Source organism: Agelaius tricolor, unplaced genomic scaffold (genome assembly GCF_023055355.1).
Source record: "Agelaius tricolor isolate 1412-34295 unplaced genomic scaffold, bAgeTri1.0.p SCAF_19, whole genome shotgun sequence".
Taxonomy (NCBI): domain Eukaryota; kingdom Metazoa; phylum Chordata; class Aves; order Passeriformes; family Icteridae; genus Agelaius; species Agelaius tricolor.
In genome coordinates, this window is record NW_027269279.1 from 10,248,232 (window position 1) to 10,267,657 (window position 19,426).

General features: G+C 37.6%; 1 protein-coding gene and 1 long non-coding RNA gene across 10 annotated transcripts in view; one reads left to right on the forward strand and one right to left on the reverse strand.

Moving 5' to 3' along the window:
- The window catches only part of LOC139598204 (uncharacterized), a 210,650-nt gene that overhangs the window by 70,088 nt on the left and 121,136 nt on the right, over positions 1-19,426 (forward strand). The window lies entirely within an intron of this gene.
- Positions 1-19,426, reverse strand: part of CLEC16A (C-type lectin domain containing 16A) — a 59,723-nt gene that overhangs the window by 28,794 nt on the left and 11,503 nt on the right. For 8 of the 9 annotated variants that reach the window (XR_011681822.1, XM_071444241.1, XM_071444239.1 and 5 more), the window contains exons 7-17: positions 19,048-19,222; positions 18,065-18,118; positions 15,554-15,667; positions 10,594-10,822; positions 9,071-9,200; positions 5,656-5,756; positions 4,797-4,919; positions 3,340-3,449; positions 2,834-2,878; positions 1,649-1,699; positions 832-960 (exon numbers count right to left, since the gene is read on the reverse strand). Coding sequence is in view for 8 of the 9 variants with exons in the window: in XM_071444241.1 (XP_071300342.1) it covers positions 832-960; positions 1,649-1,699; positions 2,834-2,878; positions 3,340-3,449; positions 4,797-4,919; positions 5,656-5,756; positions 9,071-9,200; positions 10,594-10,822; positions 15,554-15,667; positions 18,065-18,118; positions 19,048-19,222 (1,261 nt within the window). In the remaining variant the exon portion in view is untranslated. The remainder of the gene's footprint in view (positions 1-831; positions 961-1,648; positions 1,700-2,833; positions 2,879-3,339; positions 3,450-4,796; positions 4,920-5,655; positions 5,757-9,070; positions 9,201-10,593; positions 10,823-15,553; positions 15,668-18,064; positions 18,119-19,047; positions 19,223-19,426) is intronic. The other variant, XM_071444235.1, reaches the window with a different exon arrangement.

The following is a 19,426-nucleotide window of genomic DNA, read 5'->3' on the forward strand; positions in this document are numbered from 1 at the left end:
ATTCACTGTATTCTATCCAACAACTTGCTGTGATGACAAAAGCTGCATGGCTTACAAGCAATGAAAACAAACCTTCTCAGAAGACTGCTGGAAATATGTTACTGCACAAAATCATTATTTGAGAAGTGCTGTTCTCTAAGTTTCTTTGCATTTATATAATTGTATTATCTAAGGATATTCAAGTACCCTTGAAGCAAAAAACCACATTTCAGATTTACTGACAGTGCAAGGCTTCCAGGACACACCCAGATAAGGGCCAAGAACGGATTAACCAAGAATGGAAAGGAGGATGTTGTCATTTAGGTCAGTATCACCTCTACAGATTGTGTCAGTCACAAAAATAGATACTTTGCTGGTTCTCTCTTCATTCTAAAATCTCTATCACAAATTACCTTGGCAAGATGAACTCCCAAGTAAAATTAAATTTTTTGCCATGTCTAGAAATATGAGCAATACAAAGCCAGCCAGTCTTCCATGGAGATTCTTACTACAGGAATATAATTGAGATAGCAGATCACAACAGAAGCTGACAATAGATTGAGTGTCATCAAAATGCCTTTGTAGCTTTCTGTATGGTCTGAAAATTTAAACCCCAGTGCAAGAACACGTTGTGTTGACTAGACACAAGAAATCAGAAAAAAAGCTTCTCCACTGGGGCAGGTAATTATTATATATACTCTACACAGATCTGTCTTCAGCAAGCTTTTATGATTTTATGGATGAAGCTTCCAATCAAGCAGTTTTCAAAGAAAAGTATTTGTATTCCTGGAATTGCTCAATGATTTTGGCATCACTTTGTCATGAGCAGATGGAAGGAAAACAGTTACTCACTCTTCGTGTTCTTTCTACATCTCCACAAGGCAACCTCTTCACAAAGTCAATCCCGGTCAGAGGCGTCCCCGTTGGGGGCAGCAAGATTGAGGCGTCCATCATCAAGTATTCTACATTCATAGGTTTCATCTGCAGAAATGTTTCAGCACTGGTTAGTATACAGAACAACAAGCATTTGCCTCTGGTTTCAAATACAACTCATTGTCGTGCATTTAAAAATTCTGAGAATTTTTAATACAGTGTCTCATTTAAGGGCCTTACATGCAATCTTTCATTTAACTATATGCAACCTCTCATTGTTCCCAGACACACTGCCAAAGTTTTCATACAAATAAAACACAGGAAAAACTCCAGAAGATTACAGAAAAGATATTTCCCAAATACTAAAACCCAAATTCTGCCAGGTTTGATTTCAAGTTCTTACTTAAATTTGTTGTTACTTCAATCACAAGGAATTTTCTCCAAACAGAGAACATGCTGAGCTTCAGACAGGTATAGGAAGATTTTCATAGTGTTAAGGGAAAAAAAATAAATCCAGTGTCCCATTTAGGGACAATGAATGTTGGCTGAAGCTATTTTTTTATACTCAATTTTCTAAGTAATGGAATTTTATTAAATAAAGAGCTGTGAAGTTTCACATAAATAATTTATGTAAGTACAGACACAACTTCTCAGAGACAAAAATACCACCTATATTTTGTTATCCTACTGCCAGCAATAAAGACCCCAGTGTGCTCAGCAGCTATCAGCACTTTTTCTTATTCCTGAGCTGTATCTGGGTTTGAGGATTTGCCAGGGCAGAAGAGATCTCACTTACTGTCATAGTCCTGTATTCATCTTCAAACATATCCAGAAAGATTTCTTCTCCCTTCCAAAAGAAAGAACATGGACATGCCATGAGCCTTGCTGTTTGGGGCTCTGTCAGGTTTGTTCTGTTCAGGTCTGTGAAGGGAGGCCAGGGCTGCAGGGCACTGCTGAGCCCTTCAGCAGCACTGCTCACTCCTCTGGACAAACACAGTTAGCAAAGATTTCTCTGCAGCCCCTGCATGGTGGAGCAGGTACCAACACTACAGCAGGCAGATGTGCTCTGAGGGACCCACACTAGGGCAGGGAGGAACAACAGAGAGAAGCTGTTCTGGACTGACATCAAACCCCTACTTGCCATTGCCCCTGCACCACTCACAGGAGGAGAAGGCTGAAGAGCCAGGAATGAAGCTGAGCCTGGGAAAAGGGAGAGCTAGGGGACAGCAGTGTTTTAATTTGTCTTTGTTTCTCACTATCTACATTTATTTTTCTTGGTAATAGATTAATTTCTGTGAAGTTGAGACTGTTTTGCCCAAGACTGCAATTGGCAAGTGACCTCCCTGTTCTTTATCTTGACATGATATTCTATTCTCCCTCCATCCTGTTGAGGGAGGGCAGTGAGAGAGCAGCTGAGTGGACCTCTAGCAGGCAGCCAAGGTCAACCCACCACAAGTTACTTATTTTTTGTAAGCCACATTGAGCAAACATCCTTCAAGAGAATTCTAAGAAAAACAGGAAGATATTTCAGACACTTGAGATCTGTCACAGATTTATTGCTCTTTATATAGAAGTTAATGCCTAGGGCTAAAAAGTTTAATTTCTTTCATTGTTTACAACACACATGTAAAAGTAAAAAGCTGCAAAGGTTTCTAATAAGAAAAAAAAATAGACAAAACTTTAGATCTTCATTTCAGATATGATACAAACAAAAAGCAATGTCAACATCAAACATATTCCACATTAGTGTCAATGATAAACTTGATCTCCAGTACAAACCCTGTGAGTATTCCAACAGCCCTTTGTGACATCAGTCAGGGTGGAAAGGGGAGGAATTCTCCAAGAAAACACTTCCTTCTCTATCACACATTTGGAGTTCCCAGCTTAAAAAAGGTGCTTCTTTGGTCACTATGTAAAGACTGGGCTGCAGACATTCCCCATATGTACAGGACCTTTTTTCTTACAGCACTTGCATATTTACCTTATAGAAACGGCGAAGGAGATGAACACTTTCCTCCCTTGCACCCTAGGAAAGAGAAAATGCATTTCAGGGAATACACTTACTTATTAGTCACATAAAAAACCCACCCAAACACTCATAGAGAACAGACTGTCTAATAATCCATGGCCTTAATCCCAGAATTTGATAAAATACAGTTCTTGCACCTATGAAAATGCAGCTTATTTGAGTTTATTATTTATTATTTCAAAAGCACTTTACATTATTGAGATGGATAACATACAAGTATCAGAGAGACAATGAAACAAAAAACTGCTGGAGAACTTAGAAATTAAAATAGCAGAGATGAGAATAGAGCACAGGTTATGAGGTTCACAGCACAGAGCTACCAATGCAAAGATGTTCTAGAAGCTCAAATGTCACATTAAGGCTTATTGCAACCAGAAATGAAACAAATTTATTCAACTATACTCCAAGACTGAGACACCAGTAATGCAGTGACTGGGAATTTGAAAGAAAATACTCACCTCAAGACAATCAAGGTGAACACTTTTTATGATCCTGCCATTTTTGGAAAACACAAGCTGCTTCAGCAATAGGCAGCCAAGTTCTAAAGTTGCCAAACGAATTTTTCCATCTGTGAAAAGAAAATTTCAACGTACAAAATAGTAGCAGCTTAGTTAGAGCTCTTGTGATCATCCCATGCTCTTAAATGTTTCTACTCTTCCTGCAATTGTCAAGCTTTGCTCCTTTGAGTGCTGGTGCTGCCTTACTATGCTGATGGCTATAAAGAAAAAACTAGAAGAGTAATTTAAAGCAGAAGATAAATTTAAAGCAGAACCATTCAGTAAGAGAGCAAAGATTAATACTATTGAACAGGAAGCCCAAACATTGGGTTTTGCTGCCTTTATCAATCTGCAGCACAGGCTGAATTACCCTAGAATTACAAAAGGATCCCACACATTTGGGATGGATGAAGTTACAAGGTGAAAGGAAGCTTTGTATTTAGCACACTAGTAAGGCACAGCTTTCCCTTGAAGGGAGAAAAGGAGATGTTCTACACAGCATGCAGCAAGTTGAATAAAAATTCCCTCATTTCCATCCTTCCCCAGCACTTCCCTCCCCAGACATGCCTTTATTTAAATAAATACATATCCTCACTTGCACTCCTTCCTGCTGCTGCAGGTACAAACTCTTCATATATAAACATGTTTTTCATCTCTGACACATCAGCACAAGTTAATATGCTGTAGAGCAGTTTTGCAAGTCAAACAAACAGATTTTTATTCTACAGACATTCAAAAATTTTATAATGTCTCAGTTTCTGGGGAAATCCAATTCTGCCCATTTACAGTTTTAAGGGAGCAAGGAGGAGAGGTGTGGCTTGAACAAAAATCATCTTCATGGAATAGGTCATGGAAGGTCATGGAACACTGTAACCCTCATTTCACAAAAAAAAAAGGAAGAAAAAACCCCACATTTTCTGCAGAACAGTTCAGAACTGAAAATACAACCTCAAAGAAAAAAAAAAGTATGGGAAAATTTGCTACCACCTAGAGCTGACAGATAAAGGACTGCTATGAGCAAAGCACACCACAGCTCTCAAGATTATTTCACAACTGAAATAATTTCTACAAGCAAAGGTGAGACAGATCATATTTTCAGGATGAAATCAAGAAATGTAAAACCCCTTAAAATCTCAATTTTTGTTTATTCAGAAGTGCACAAAGTAGGAATTCAGACAACAGATCCTTGTATAGTTCTGAGTATAAAAACAACCACTCAGCACAAATCCAGAGTTTTTGGCTCCTCACTAACCAAGGAAAAGTCAATAGTTGTCTTTCACAAACCATACCTACATACTGTTCATCAAAGAGCATGCTGAACAGTCACTTTCTCCCCAAAGACAAGAGGCTAAGGAGCTTTTTTTCTATCTTCAAAAATTTCACCTTGGAAGGAAAAACAAGGCCTGGGAAAGCAATACCTGGTTGTGCAGCATAATTCATTATCCTGATAAGCCCTTCTGCAAGGACATGATTATACGAATTTCTCTCTTCAGCATTTTGAGCTGGAAGTTGAATTCTCTCCAATTTGACTGAGTCAAGTCCTTTCATGGGGGTGAAAGAAAAAAATGCAAATTAGAAAACAGGAGCATGCTCTGAGGCAAGCATTTAATAGACCACAGCAGTTTTCTCAGAAGAGAACAATTAGCAATAGGAAACTAGGCAAGATAGTTTTGACTTTGCATTACAAGGAAAAGGAGGAACAACAAAGACCAAACACATTGATGAATCCCTGAAAATTCTCAGCCTTAATGGAGCCTACTGGGTGGCAACACTCAAATCTCAAAGTGGTTGGTGAAATGTGAATGATTTTGCTGTTTCTGAAATTCTCAGATTATATGTTTGCATCTAAATCAAATCAAAGTCAAGCCATATATCTAGAGAGCATAATGGCTAAAGGGGAGAAGATCAAAATCTGATTTTAAATTCTGCTTTGGTAGTTAAGTAATCTGTTCATATATGTTTCAACTAAATAGGAATTTTATTTTGTAGTAGCCCTATTTAATATCCTCCCCAACACAAATAAAATTTTCACTGACTTGTTATATAAGGAAACTAGTCCCATCTTTCTTTAACATATTCCTCTAAAATATCAAAGTTCTTTCTCAGGAAAGGCTGGTTTCCTGGGAGACCTCTTAGAACAATACACAATTATGGATTGTGGGGATTTCCTGTCCCATTCTAAAGAACAGCAATAAACAACCCCATAAAGCAGAAGATGACTCTACTGAGGTTCTTCCAATCCTGGCCTTGCAGTTACCTCCACATAACAGCACTCACCTTTGTTGTGTGACATTGCATATAAAAGACAGAGCACAAAGAGGGCATAGTAATCATCCTCAGGACAGTCCAGTGCATTGTAGACCATATCAAGAAAAGGCCTGTGGAAAGGAGGAATTTAGAAACAGTTAAAAAAAAATCTATAGAAAAATGGGTAACTATCTTATTGTACATGTAGCTAATGGAAGAGGCAAATTCACAGTAATGCACATTTTCAGGCATTATAACAAAAGAGTTCTGTTACAGAGTTTCTGTTGCAGAGTACTCAGATTACAGCCATGCTTTGTATTTACATACTGACAATAATTCTGAGTTTTAACCGGATTCATTACATAATATTTTCCAAAGAACTGCTTGTTCAAACAGTTACTGGGTTGTTTGTAGCCTGTTTAGTAAGTACACAGAATCATTGCAGAGCTTGCTTTAAGTGCATACCTAAGTAAATTTAAGGAGCTGCTATCACTGTTGTATAAAACAGACTCCTTTAAAACTCATGTGCTAAACAGAATTGAAAAGCTCTTACTATTACAAGTAAGCATTTTTACCAGAAGTTTGGAGGAAGCCAGGTTTTTCTCAAACAAGAGTTTCACTGTCCAACAGTTATAGGAAAGAAATATTAACTAGGAGGGAATATCTGAAGAGAAAAAAAAGCTTTGGATTGTAGATGGGTTTTGTTTTCCTGAGTTTAAACACTTGTGACCTATGACATATATACAGGAAGTTACAAACAGTCCTAAGTTCACCTTTTCTTTACTTGTACCTTGGAAAGATAACAAAAGTCAGTGTAATCCAGAAGGCATTTGGACAGATCAGATATGGCTGAGATTACCCTGATGGCAAGGCAGCTTCACTTCTGGCTGTGGCATGGCTTGCATCCAGTCAGTAGTTCACGTTCAGAGCACATGCAAAAACTAAATATATTTTCACAACTGGCCCAGCTAAACAAATGATGTGTCAGGGTAGTGTCACAGTCACCAGGAGATGACAGTGTGGAAGCCTGAGTGGAAAGGGTTTATTCTTATCTGTTAAACTATACTTTAACAGTGAAAGGAAAAATATCCTTACATTATCTAAATTACATTCAAAAAAAAAATACATGAAAAGAACAGTAAACAACCTAAACCCTAAACTATAGAAGTATTATTTAATATAATTTCATTAAAAGCCAAAGTTTTACCAGGTCAAAGCTGCTGAGGTAGCAGTAGTTGTTCCATTAACACCAATATTACACAGTATTAAATGACTTCTGTGGTGCCTAATGCATTTTTCATTGTTTTCCCCCACATACTAATTAGATTAATGAAATTATGAAAAAAAATCATTACAGAGCAGCAAAAGATACCATTTTCATTCCAGATGCTTCTTCACAGCATCTTATCAGCATTATCTGTCTCAGCCACAATAATCTGAGGCTGAAACAGCTTCCAAGAATCCCCCTCAACACAACAGACCCAGAAAACTTCAGCCTAAGAAAACAGCAACAGAAGCCACAACATAGCATGAGGATTTGACATACTTTGGAAAAAAGCTTTGCTGTGCAGCATTTCATAAAATGAAGCTAATTTAAAACATGTCTTAAAGCTTAAACTTTCCAGTAGTGAGGCCTATCAAAATAAAATAACACCTAAAATACTTAAGCTTTTTCTTTTTTTTTTCACAGTAGGAAAAGGGCTAAGGGAAATTAAAAGCTTGACTGAGCTTTTACAGCTGCAGATTTTAAACTGCCATCTGTGTTGTTTTCCATTTATTTTTCAACAAGTATTGGACTGTTTAAAAAAAAAACAGTTTTCATAGTAAAGGCTATATTTATTTTCAAATGTATTTCTTAACTCTGTAAGCCTTTGCTTCCTTTACTTCTTTTACTAAGGGCTTTGATAGAAGCAGCAGATCAAATGCCATACAAGTGTTCCTCAAATTATTTATCCTTCTGGAGTATGTCCACAACTGAAAACTGCAACCCCCTAGGAACCACTGTCACCACAGGCATTAATGACTATTGCAGGTGTGGAAGCCTCAGTTCCAGTATGGCACAGAGGTCCCTGCATTTTCCATTCCCACACGGTGCCTTATTCACAAGTGTAGGACAGAAACTACACATACTGAAGCAAGTCTCTTGAGGAATTTAGTTGCTGTTTCAAATATACTTGGCATAATATAATACAACATTTTAAGCTGTAGCAGCTTATCTTCACTGACATTTAAAAAAAAAAAAATCACATATAAAACAAAGGCCAGAATTGCCCTATACAAGGTATATCTTTATTTTAAAACAATTTTTAGCTCTGCACATTCTTTGATGTTGCTTATTTTTAGAAAAGATGCAGAATTCTGTGAGACCACATTGCAGATCAAGAGAGGCTGAACTGCAGACATTTGCCAAATGCACTGGCAACTCACTGCTAAGCATTCTGCACTGCTCAAGAGCTGAGCATCCCAGGCACTTTAGTATTCCATGCACTCACTGCCAAGTTCTTTCTAAAAGCCATTTGGCACATATTTTAGTCAAATTATCAATAATCTAGAACAGTGTGTTTTAAAGCCAGGTGAAGTCAAGGTTCAATTTCACTTTTACAATGAAATTAAATGTTATCTTTATTAATGAATGTAATCTAAACTACAAAGCTATAATGGAGACAGAATGAAATTCTGGGAATACCAGGCAGCATTTCCCAAGTTTAAAAATAAATTTTAAATCCTATCAAACATGTGCATTTCCCCAGTGGACACATTTGCAATTACTTTTGTGTCAGGCACATTGGGTTTCTTAACATTCTATTAACAGGAATGCAAAATCCCTAGGGAGAAGGTGTCTTAGGGGTATTCATTATATCCAAGCTTAAATTTTGAAGTCGGGGCAGTTTCTGCTCCCAGAAACACTTATAAACTGTATTTCCAGTAGAAGTTTCCAATAACCCTAAAACATAATAATGGACCCTGGAAACAGTAAAAGGTTACAAGGGTTTGCCTATAACTACTGTTACTAAAATTCTGCCAAACTCATCCCTGAACTGAAGAATTTTTCCTTGTTTCCTTATAGGTGCATACAAAAATAGACAAATGCAACTATAAATGTAATTAATAAAACTTCCATCTTAATTTAGAGGTTTAGAAAATTACAGAATGGAAATATTTATATTCTATTTTTGTCATGTTAATATTCTGTAATTTAACTTTACCAACTTAATGCATCACAACTGTCTAAAGGAAAGCACAAACTAAAAAGGAACAGGATCATTTCCAAAACCAAGCAGTAGAGAGACTACACTTTTATTGATTTATTCACTTGTGATCCAGAAAAAACCCTGTAATTTTAACTTGAAGCAGATTTGAAACATGCCTTGAAGAAAAGCAAAAGATTTAAAGGGAGGATAGGTAAGGAAACAATTCAGCAACATCTTTTACAGTTCCTTTATACCTGTTCCAGTTTGTCATGTCACTCCCAGAAGCAGCTGCACTCTTTTCTTCATCTGTTGTATTCTGTTCTGTCACAGCAGAGATAGACAGCTCTGACAGCTTACACCTCTCCATGATTACCATCTCTATTTCTAAAAAAACAAAACATACCACCAAAATTTGGTATTTGCAACAAGATTATCACAAGCTCTTCTATATTTTCTGTTTGGTATCTCATGCATCTCATGCACCTATATGCAAGAGGTATAACCATTACTTCAGAAAGGTTAATGAGCAGATGTGGGCAAATTTTCTTCCCAGTAAAGCCAAGAATCTGGCTTACATTTCTTTAAGGAATGTAACACAATAAAAAATGTATACATACACATAAAATACCTAAATAAAATATACATATCATTTTGGCAAATAAGCCACAGTCAGCTCCCTTCCCACACAAACCACAGGAAGAAAAGCCATAGAACCTCTTTCTGAAAAAAAGGTTTGTGAAAAAGCTGGTGAGACTGGGGCATGGGTGGACATCAAGTCTCACTGAGGGTGTAAACAGCCTCCACAACTGCAGCAAACAGGACACCTGGTCCCCAGTGCTTCTCACCTACTGAGTTTCAGTAGAACAAACAAGTCTTGTCTTCCCTTAGGAATTTGGACAAAGACTACAACTAAATGCACCAGTTCAAACAGTAGATTATTTGCTATTTTCTTCAAATCATGGAGGAAAATACACCATCAGTTATTTGACACCATTTAAGGAAAGCCTCCTCAAAAAGACTGTTTACCTAAATCTAAACTCACTCATGTTTGGACAGGACTGTCAAAGCATAACACTCTTTCTTTCAATTGCTTGCAGGCAATCCTGTCACATTTTTCACATTTTATGTTTAATTCTCAATTTACATTTAATCTAAGTACTAGGACTTATTATCCTTCTAAAAGTTGGTAACCATAAAATAAACAGTTATAATATGCTATAAGACCACTCATCCTATAAAAGCAGTTCTTAGGTTTGTGCTATAACAAAAATGCAGAAAAAAGTCCAAGTAAAAAAAAAATCCAAGAGTCAAAGATATTTTCAGTTTTGAACTATTTAATATCATCTTCCATCATGTGCTGTCACTTCTAGCCCACCAGTTAAATTTTATCATTGAAACACACATAAAATGCTGCTGATTATCTTGCAAAGGTGAAGTGGCTACAGCTCTCCCTTACCACAAAAGGACAAGTTACAAAGCTGTCAAGCTTGCTTATCAAGCCATGAACACTGAGGTGCAAGGCATGCATTGTGATAAGGGCCAAGGCCCACAGGCAGATATGAACACACTTCCATAGCTTTAATGAGATTAGAAGTACATGTTCTCACAGCTTGACTTAACATGAGAAAAGAATCCAGCCAAAGCTTTAAACAAATGTCATAGTCCTGTGCTCACCTAGTGCAGCAAGGGAACAAATCATGTAACCAATCACAACCAGGTCCATCAGTAAAGAAAAGTACCTAAATTGTAAGCACCCTTTTCTTGCTGGAATACTCACCCTCATTTTCAGTGCTTGTTCTTACACCCTTTGAACTTGCTTCTGTACCTCTGCTTTTATCAAGGTCATCTTGGTTATCTTCAGATCCTCTCTCCTCTTCATCTTCTTCACCAACATTTTTATAGTTGGGTCTTTTCTGCATCCTCTTCTTCCCTTTCTGTTTGTTAATTTCAAGAGACCTCTCAAGTGTTTCTGTGGGTTTTATGAAACATCTGATACTCGACTTCGCCTGTAAATTTGAACAGTGTACACTGAGTTACAGCACAGAATTTTAAACTGTAATTGATAAAGAAACTTCAGTTCATATAAAATGTAAATCAGCACACTATCCACAAATCTCAAATCCATTTTAAAATACAAAAAATTAATACCAAATCATCAGTAGCACAACTATCCCCAAAGTAACATACCCCAAAGATCTATCATTAAAAAGTAGGCCTTCTTGAGACAAGACAATGAAGAACTACCAAGTTCATCACAAGTTTTAAATTGAAGGTGTGAGACATATTACACATAAAATTCAGACACCTTTTTACAAAAGGATAAAGGCAGCAAAATCCTCCATGTATGTTGACAGCAGCTATTAATACAAATACACCCCTTTTAAAGGTGCAAGGACAAAATCCAATGCTCTATGCTGTGAGATTTTTGGGTTGGTTGCATTTTTGGAGTCTTATGCTTCCCTCAATATCAAACTAACTCCTGTATCAACCAGGAAGAAAGGACAGTCATGAACCTTTTTAGGCCTCCCGACATTGACTTATCAAGTTTGGAAAACAACTTCATTTATTAGACTTAATTTACTTGTGTTTTACACAAAGTTATCACAGGATAAGATGGCAAACCAACACCTCATTTTCTTAAGTATTAATTTATTTCAGAACAAGTAAATAAATTTAGATAAATTTCTCCCAGAAGAAATGAAGTATTTCCAATAATGTGTCCTAACAACACAGAACAATGGATTCTTATAGAAAGTGACCAAGATGCTACAAGAAGCTCTGCAAATAGAAGGAGCAACCAAGAAATTTGGTTTTTAACAATTCTGCAGCTTGTTTCTGAGCTGTGCTATTTGAGCTGCCCTCTGCCTGCCAGCTGACCACCAGAGTACAAAATAAGCACTAATCAGCCAAACCTCTCTGTTACTGAGAAGTGAAACACATGGTTTGGAGCTTTCTGCCAGGCTTGCACTAAACAAGACAGTTACAGAAACCCCATTGACTTCCAGAGCTCAAAACCTCAAACAGATTCAGCTCTCACTGCCTACAGGGTTAAAAACTTAAGGCAAGCAAGAGAAAGAAGTAAGGCTAGAGTAAATACCAAACTGAGTCTTTGCCTTAGGTGACTCAGTACAATAAGCACTCAAGATGAGTGCATCAAAGAAACTCTGGGGAAAAAGTTTGAAAAAATCCTTCCCTTCACTCTATACATAAGAGATTAGGAAAATATCAGGGAAAAAGCTGTCTACAAGTTAAAAGGCCAAAATGATTCTCTGAATCTGATATTTTGCAAATGTTTTATAGAAATATTGTGTAAGTGAATTTATACTTGGCACTGAAACAAACCACATAGTGGGAAGACTATTTTACAATACCAAAAAATCCCCATAAATACAAAATTCACTACACTTATATCTGCTGAGAATCTCTTGGATGCATTTTTGTGTGATCCAACTGCAACACAGGAGGGTTATAAAATGACCAGGTTACCTTTACTGATGGCTTCTGGCCAGAAAAGTCATAAGAAAAGGGAAGAGCACCTTAAGTCCTATTATTTAGGGGAAAAACAGAAAAGTAGCATGCAACTTGCATAACACATTTTCCCCTTTCTGCATTCACTTCTTACTTCTGCATTGCTTCCTAGAATCTTGTAGCTACTTCTTTATGGAGAAAGCATGTACTTAACAACCTTGCATTTCTCATGTGCTGTCAGCCACAAGAGCAAAGTACCACAAGACACCAGCAGACAGTGATGTGCTTGTGAACACTGAGCCATAGTTTGCTCCAAGCAGGAATGCTGTAGAAAAAACCCTACACAAATATTCTGTTCTGCTAAAGGCAACAAGGCTGTATCATTCAAACATTCTAAAATTAGACATAAAATTATTTTAGATAGCATTTGGTTTATAAGTTGATGATACAGGTCGAGGTACTGCTAGTTTATCTTGAGAATGTCTTTCAACCACATTTTCAATAATGGTTTATCTTGTGCAATGTGTGATGGTAAAATAAGGCAATACCAGTAACACCTTTTACGGGAAGGAGAAAGTAGGTTAAAGAAGAAACATGCACTAGGTAGAAGTGGCCCACATGTGAATGATGCAGGAAAACAGATCTCACAGGATGTAAGGTAAACCTTAGTGTGATATCTGACAGCTTTAAATACATTCTGCTGTCTATACATATTCAGCTCTCATTGTGACATAAGGGTTTGCATTTCTTCTGATGATGCCTAAAACGAGAAATACAGGGAAAAAATATGGAATGATGTGGAGAACTTGTTCAATGCAGCCTGGGCAATCACTACTGCCCAGTGATGTCCAGCAGATCTCCATGGGTAGGTTATTGCCAATTTGTAAGATATCACCAGTTACAACTGCTGGTCATTTTTTCCATAAATTGATTTACAGTAAACAGTATCACTTGTTCCTCTTGTGAGAGCTACCACTGCTCTTTGCCCTAAATAACTCAGGGTACTTTGCATTTATACACAGCAACTGTGATGTTTCTCAGCTTTTATTTTTGTGAAGTGTTCTTTACTCAGTGTCCCAACAAGAGGACTCTGTGTGTAATGAACTCAGTCCTTACTCCATATCTCATTCCACCTTAATTTATCTTATTAGAAAGATGAACATAGATATGAGGTTCTACTTCTGGGTTTAGAAACTATGTGCTAGTTAGAAACTGACAGTTACATTTCAACTTAAACATATCAAGACATCTCAGTTACAACAGATGAGCAGTGATAGGTACAGAGCGAGGGTTTAGAAATAGCTGCAGTTCACCACAATACACAGATATCCCCACAACAACAAGCTTAGGACAGTATCAGAACAGTTATCAAGATAAATTAGAACACAAAGGAAGTAGTAAGTGATAAATTTGGGTCTGATTTAATAAACAAAATTTCTACATTCAGACTAAAAATAAATTTTAAGAATTGCTCATCACTTCTATTTAACAATTCTAAATTAACTTCTGGAGTAGCTTTCTATATTCAACAGAAGTTTGCAATTTCTTTGCAACAGAAAACACCAGAGCAATAACCCTGCAAGGATCCTGATGTGCCTTCATTTGTACAGCTGACCTGAGCCCCCCTGCCCTGAGCTGTATCAGCAGGGAAGCCCAAGCAGCAGTTCCCCCACAGCCCTGCAGAGCAGCTCCCTCTGTGGCTCCCTCCCTGGAAGCCATGGAGCCCTTCTGCTGGACACTGCAGCCCACTCCTGCACAGAACCACTCCAGCAGTGGGATTCTGACAGTCTGGGCTTTCCCTTCCATGGTCTCACTGAACAATATGGCTGAGGTCACTACAAATTAAGGTTTCTCCCTTTACCCACTGCTCTGCACTCCCTGGAACACAGCTCCACCTCTGGCAGCTTCTCCAAGGGTCTGCTGGCAGAAGGCCAACACCCCTCCTGTTCAGTACCTGTTCAGGTACCACAGAACCCCCAGCTTCCATGTTAAGAGGACACACCTTTAAGGCCAGTAAGGAACAGCAACCTAAGTAGTATTACAAAATTAAGAGATGAACAGCAGTCTATAGGAAACCCCTAATATTCCTAACACAAGTGCAAGCACACAAGCACATGCTATAGGTATTTTGTAACTGTACAGTAACCATGACAGGAAAAGAAAATCTCACTTCTGTAACAACTGGTACTCCACCCTCTTGCCACAAATTTCCTAGCAACAAAGCTTCTTCTGCACAAGTGACACACAACACTCAGTATGCACTTAGAAGAATGTCAGACATTTCCTAACATAAATAAGAGATTGCTCTATCTTAAAGCAATCAGCCAAGTCTATCATTGTACCATAGTTTTTTCTAAAAGAAGGTTAGATTCTAAATACCAAGGTCAGCAGAACAAAACACCAGAACCCAAAAGCTACCAGCTAAGATCAGTCCACACAGTTTCCAATGCCCAGTGGGAAGAAATCTGGAAAAGTTGATGTATCTGGGAGGAGTTCAAACATATCTCCCTCCTTGAAACTCCCAGAGATACTGCTAGGAAGGAGGTGAGTAAAAACCAACCTATTGCTTGTTATAAATTAAACATTCAGTCAGCAACTGCTGGCCAGTCAGCCAGTAGGGGACATATTCAATTTTTGGACAGAACTACAGTCAGAGGCCTGTTACAGTAAGGTCATGCCCCCCTACTCGTTACCATACCCAAAAAAGGCTTCTAAAAGGTAACAAGCATTACACAAACTGTGAAAGCCACAACAAAAGGGAAAATGTTAAAAACATGACAGCTAGAAAACCAGTAACAACAGCATCAGCATCTAGCAACATCTACCCATGGTTAAATGTGAAGGTAGAAGGCCATGCCAGAGTAACACTCTCCCCTCTCTCTGTGACTGGTCTCTCTTCTCACATGCTCACCAATGCACAACTTCCAGAGGTGATCAGTTTTACTGCTAAAACACTGGGAATATTCAGATGAAAATCTTAAGCCTGGTATTTTTTTAGGTCTCTCATTTCTACTACAACTTTTTCACAGGAAAGTTGTGCTGAATAATTTTTATTTCACTACCAAAGGACAGATAAAAAATGAACACAGAAGACTGGATTACAGAAGTGTCCCATCAAAATGATGGTCCAAGAACAAAAAGTCTGCTGCTGCTCTCATGTCCTAAGCATAAACACCTTGGCTTACCAATTTCCAGATACCTGCTTTTATTTTTCAAAAATTTTCTTTTTCTTAAAAAAAAAAAATAAAAAATTACAGTTGGCCACTTACTGAGTTTTTCTGTATATCTTGCTCAACCTTAGAAGAAAATACTGAGAGGTCCCCATTGAGTATAACCTCAGCCAAGGAGTTCACCAAAGGAGCATAATGTATAATCAGAAAAACCTATTGAAAGAAGAGCAGAAAAAACATCAGACATATTTATAGAATACATAGTTTCAAAATTTCACTAGCTGAACATACTTTAGACCTTGTTAAGTGCTATCTTTAGTTTACATCTAAGTACAACTGGTAACTGAGAGCACATTAAATATACTTTAAAACAAAGGAGACAAGGGTATCTGACCTTCCTCTACCTTTGAAGCTACCCTAGTTTTACTAATGCTTTATATTCGTTCCTCCTTCTGAGAAGTGTAAATTCTCTCTCTTCAACACCTTTGAAAGGAAAGTTGTGTGATCTTCTAGCAAGAAACTCATCAAAACCATTCCAGAAATTTATTTTTTTTTAGAAACAACAAACTGATTATGGTGCACAGCATCCCCAGACCTTCCTGTGTGTCAACAACTGGCCAGACTCCAGAAAGTTCTGTGCACACAATCACTGTGCAGTGATTCATGACTAAAGGCCATGCACTAGGCTGAGCTGGATCAGAAGCAGCTTTTCTGGCTCTGAAATTGCAGCAAATCAGTGTCAGCTACACAATGGCTACAGAACACAGGAGTAAGGACCATAATGCCTGGAGCATTGAAGCATTTGACCACAAGTGCTTTGGTGCTTTACCAGAATTCTGTGTTTACACTGAATACTCCATTTTGAGCCAAGGCTTACAAGTCTGGGCCAGCAAACAACTGGCTCCTGGACAGAACCAGCTCAGGTCCAGCTGCAATAGCCTTCTGTCAGCTTAGATCCATTCTCTTCACAAGAATATCAAGGCTGGATCCCTTATCAGTGGTTCTAGCTGTAAAATTCCCAAATAATGCCTAAGTCATTAAACCTAATCACTGCTTTGAAAATACTTAGCTAAATGTTCTCCACGGGTTTTCTGATTCAAGTCAGAAGAATTCCAGACCTCCAAAAGGGAAGTGATTATTAGCATGTAGTGGAGATCTACATAAAACTTTAAAGTCACAACACACTTCAAAAGTGCTTTGAACAACCTCCAAATCACTCGAGCTTCTGCCAATTCACCAAGTGTTGCTTGACTGTCCACAGGCCTGCTCTGGTTCAAGAACAGCACAAGTTCCCCTTGTCACAGTGGCTGAGAAATCCCAGCAGTGCATTTCCAGGTGCTGGCATCAGTCTCTCAAGCACTTGTGTCTAATATAAGAGTAGTGCCTAGAGCATATGCCTGGTGTCAGGAACAGAAATGGTCAGCAAGGTCTGGCAGATCCCACCCCACCACAGACAAACTCCAGGTTAAAAGAGGTGGGAGAAGATGGTTTTCTGCCAGTCACAGAAACAGTCACTTCATTTTCTATATCACATCCCATTCTGCTACACAAAATTTGTTCTCAGTTCTTTATGACTACTTCCATTTTCTTCTTTAAAGAGAATGAAGAACATAGATCCAAATCCTGAAGTGATACCTTGTCCATACTTCCACTGAAAGCAAAGACTTGAAAAGAGATCACAACTGTATGATGCAGATCCCTTTGGTTACAAGAAGCTGCTGCTCCCACAGTTTTATCTGTGGTAAATAACCCTCACACCATTGCAATATTTTAGTTTAAATTAAGGAGCATCAAATTATATTTTCCTAGGAAAAATACCCAAACCCCACACTTCCAGCAAAAAGATGAAATTATGGGCCAGATCACAATAAAATGAGTACTGAAAAATTCTAAGATCAAAGAAGAAGTAGTATAAATTCTATGAACACAAGTCACAACTATTTTCAGACAATGTAATTTAAGAAAATCAGTTTCACAGAAATGCACTGAAGACTACAGGGACAACAGATGAATTTTCTCTACAAAACAAAAAAATCTACTATAGAACTTTTAATTTGAAAATACGTTCCAGAAGGAAAAGGAGGTGGAACTGATATGAGTAAGAAATAAGTACTTAATTACAGATTTAAGCTATAGGCACAATGAAATTCATATTGTGAATTGTGAGAAAGTGAGATTTTGGTAGTAGTGGTTTTTGGGGTTTGGGTTTTCAAAGAGGAAAATTCAAACCTGAGATTTTCCATAGCTGAAGCAGATTCAGAATGCAATACAGTATCTAAGGTAAATTTCATCTGCCACTGTACCAAGTTCTGACCGAGCATGTTCCATGTCTATTATACTTGATTTGTCAGGGCGTGTACACATTTTGAAATGCTCTAAAAGTTACCCTGGACAATGGGATCCACAGGAAAATGACATTAAATAAGAAGCTACTTTGTCTGCCAAAAATGTTTCACTTTCTTTTTCTTAATGAAAACTGAAAGGTTAAAAATTTTTTTCAGATCAATTTTCTTTTATGGTTTTGCCAAAATGATGAAAATACACTATTTTATAATCACAAGAGTACTGCAAAATTTGTTCTGAAACAGGACAAATACTTAAAATACTTACTTGAGAAAGAAGATAGAGAGAAACCTGGAGACTTATTTTTGGACGCTCTCCACCCTACAGAAAAAGTTATGAAAAATGCTTATTTCTACAAAGAATTTATATGGCTTAATGTCTTATTTAAAATGTGACTTGTGTTGTTCCACATTCTGCTACAAAATATTCAGAAAGCATCAAGCTCTTTATCTTTAACATTCACTACTTGTAAACTATTTGAAATGGAGACTCTCTGAATAAGCATAGCCCTCACTCTTCCTTGATTAAAAACTGCAATTAATTACTGTCTCTCAGGGTCACTTCAGTAATTTAAACAGGTGAGCATCTGAGAAGTACATTGTTTTTCACTATGCTACTATTCCTTCAAAAATTCTTCTCAGTTAACATTCATTAAAGACTGCTAATTAGCTATTCAGATAGCATGAAATATTACCCACAACAGACAAATGAATGCAGGACCCTACGCACGTTTATAAAAATAGTTTCTATTTCACTAAAAACCAGTTTTAGTGACACCACCACTGAATTTAAAGGCTATGCTTTAAAAAGAAATTCAGCTGCATCACTGCATTAAAACACAGCTTCTCTACAAATAGAAGAAATGAGTATCAAACCCAGAAGTCTGTATTTTCTACATGGATAGATTTTTAGATCATGGCAAATTTGCTTTTTCTGCTTTTGCCAGAAGACAAGTTTGCTTATGAGAAAAGGAAATCACATATCTCCCAGTATCACAGACATTTAAACCCTGTTCCAAATTTGCAGTTCTTCTTGGTCTCCACTACTGTGAGCTTGTAACCACCATGTCACCCAAAGCAGCACTTCTTTGCTGTGCTCTTGAATTGCATTTCAGGCTATTTCCTCTACAGCCACCCTATTTAAGCTATTTCATGTAAACCACACATCATATACCCAACTGCCCAAATTACTTAGCACACTGAAAGCAAGCAGCACCTTTGAGAATGAACTGTTTGCAGGTATTAGCTTACCTTGTCCTGATTTACTAATGAATACACGTAGAGGGGAAGAAAGAGCCTATTAAGTAAGTGGTCTGTCAGCACATCATTTAAGAATTCACAGTTAATGATAAGGATATCATTAAGGTAATGCAAATGATCAAGATGTTCTGCTACCAGGTCACTCAGTTTGCCTCTATTTCTGTGCCTGAAAAGAGAGCAGAAATAAAAAATTACATGTGATCAATTGTGATAGGGAAAAAATTACCATAGATCCCTGCCACAGACCAGCTGGCTCAGGTAGACTGCCTAAAGCAGATGTTTCAGTGCAGTCAACTAATGTCACTGTTAAACAGTTGCCTGTATTTTCTTTAGGATGCACACATCAAGTTTTTGCCCCAAGTTTTCACAA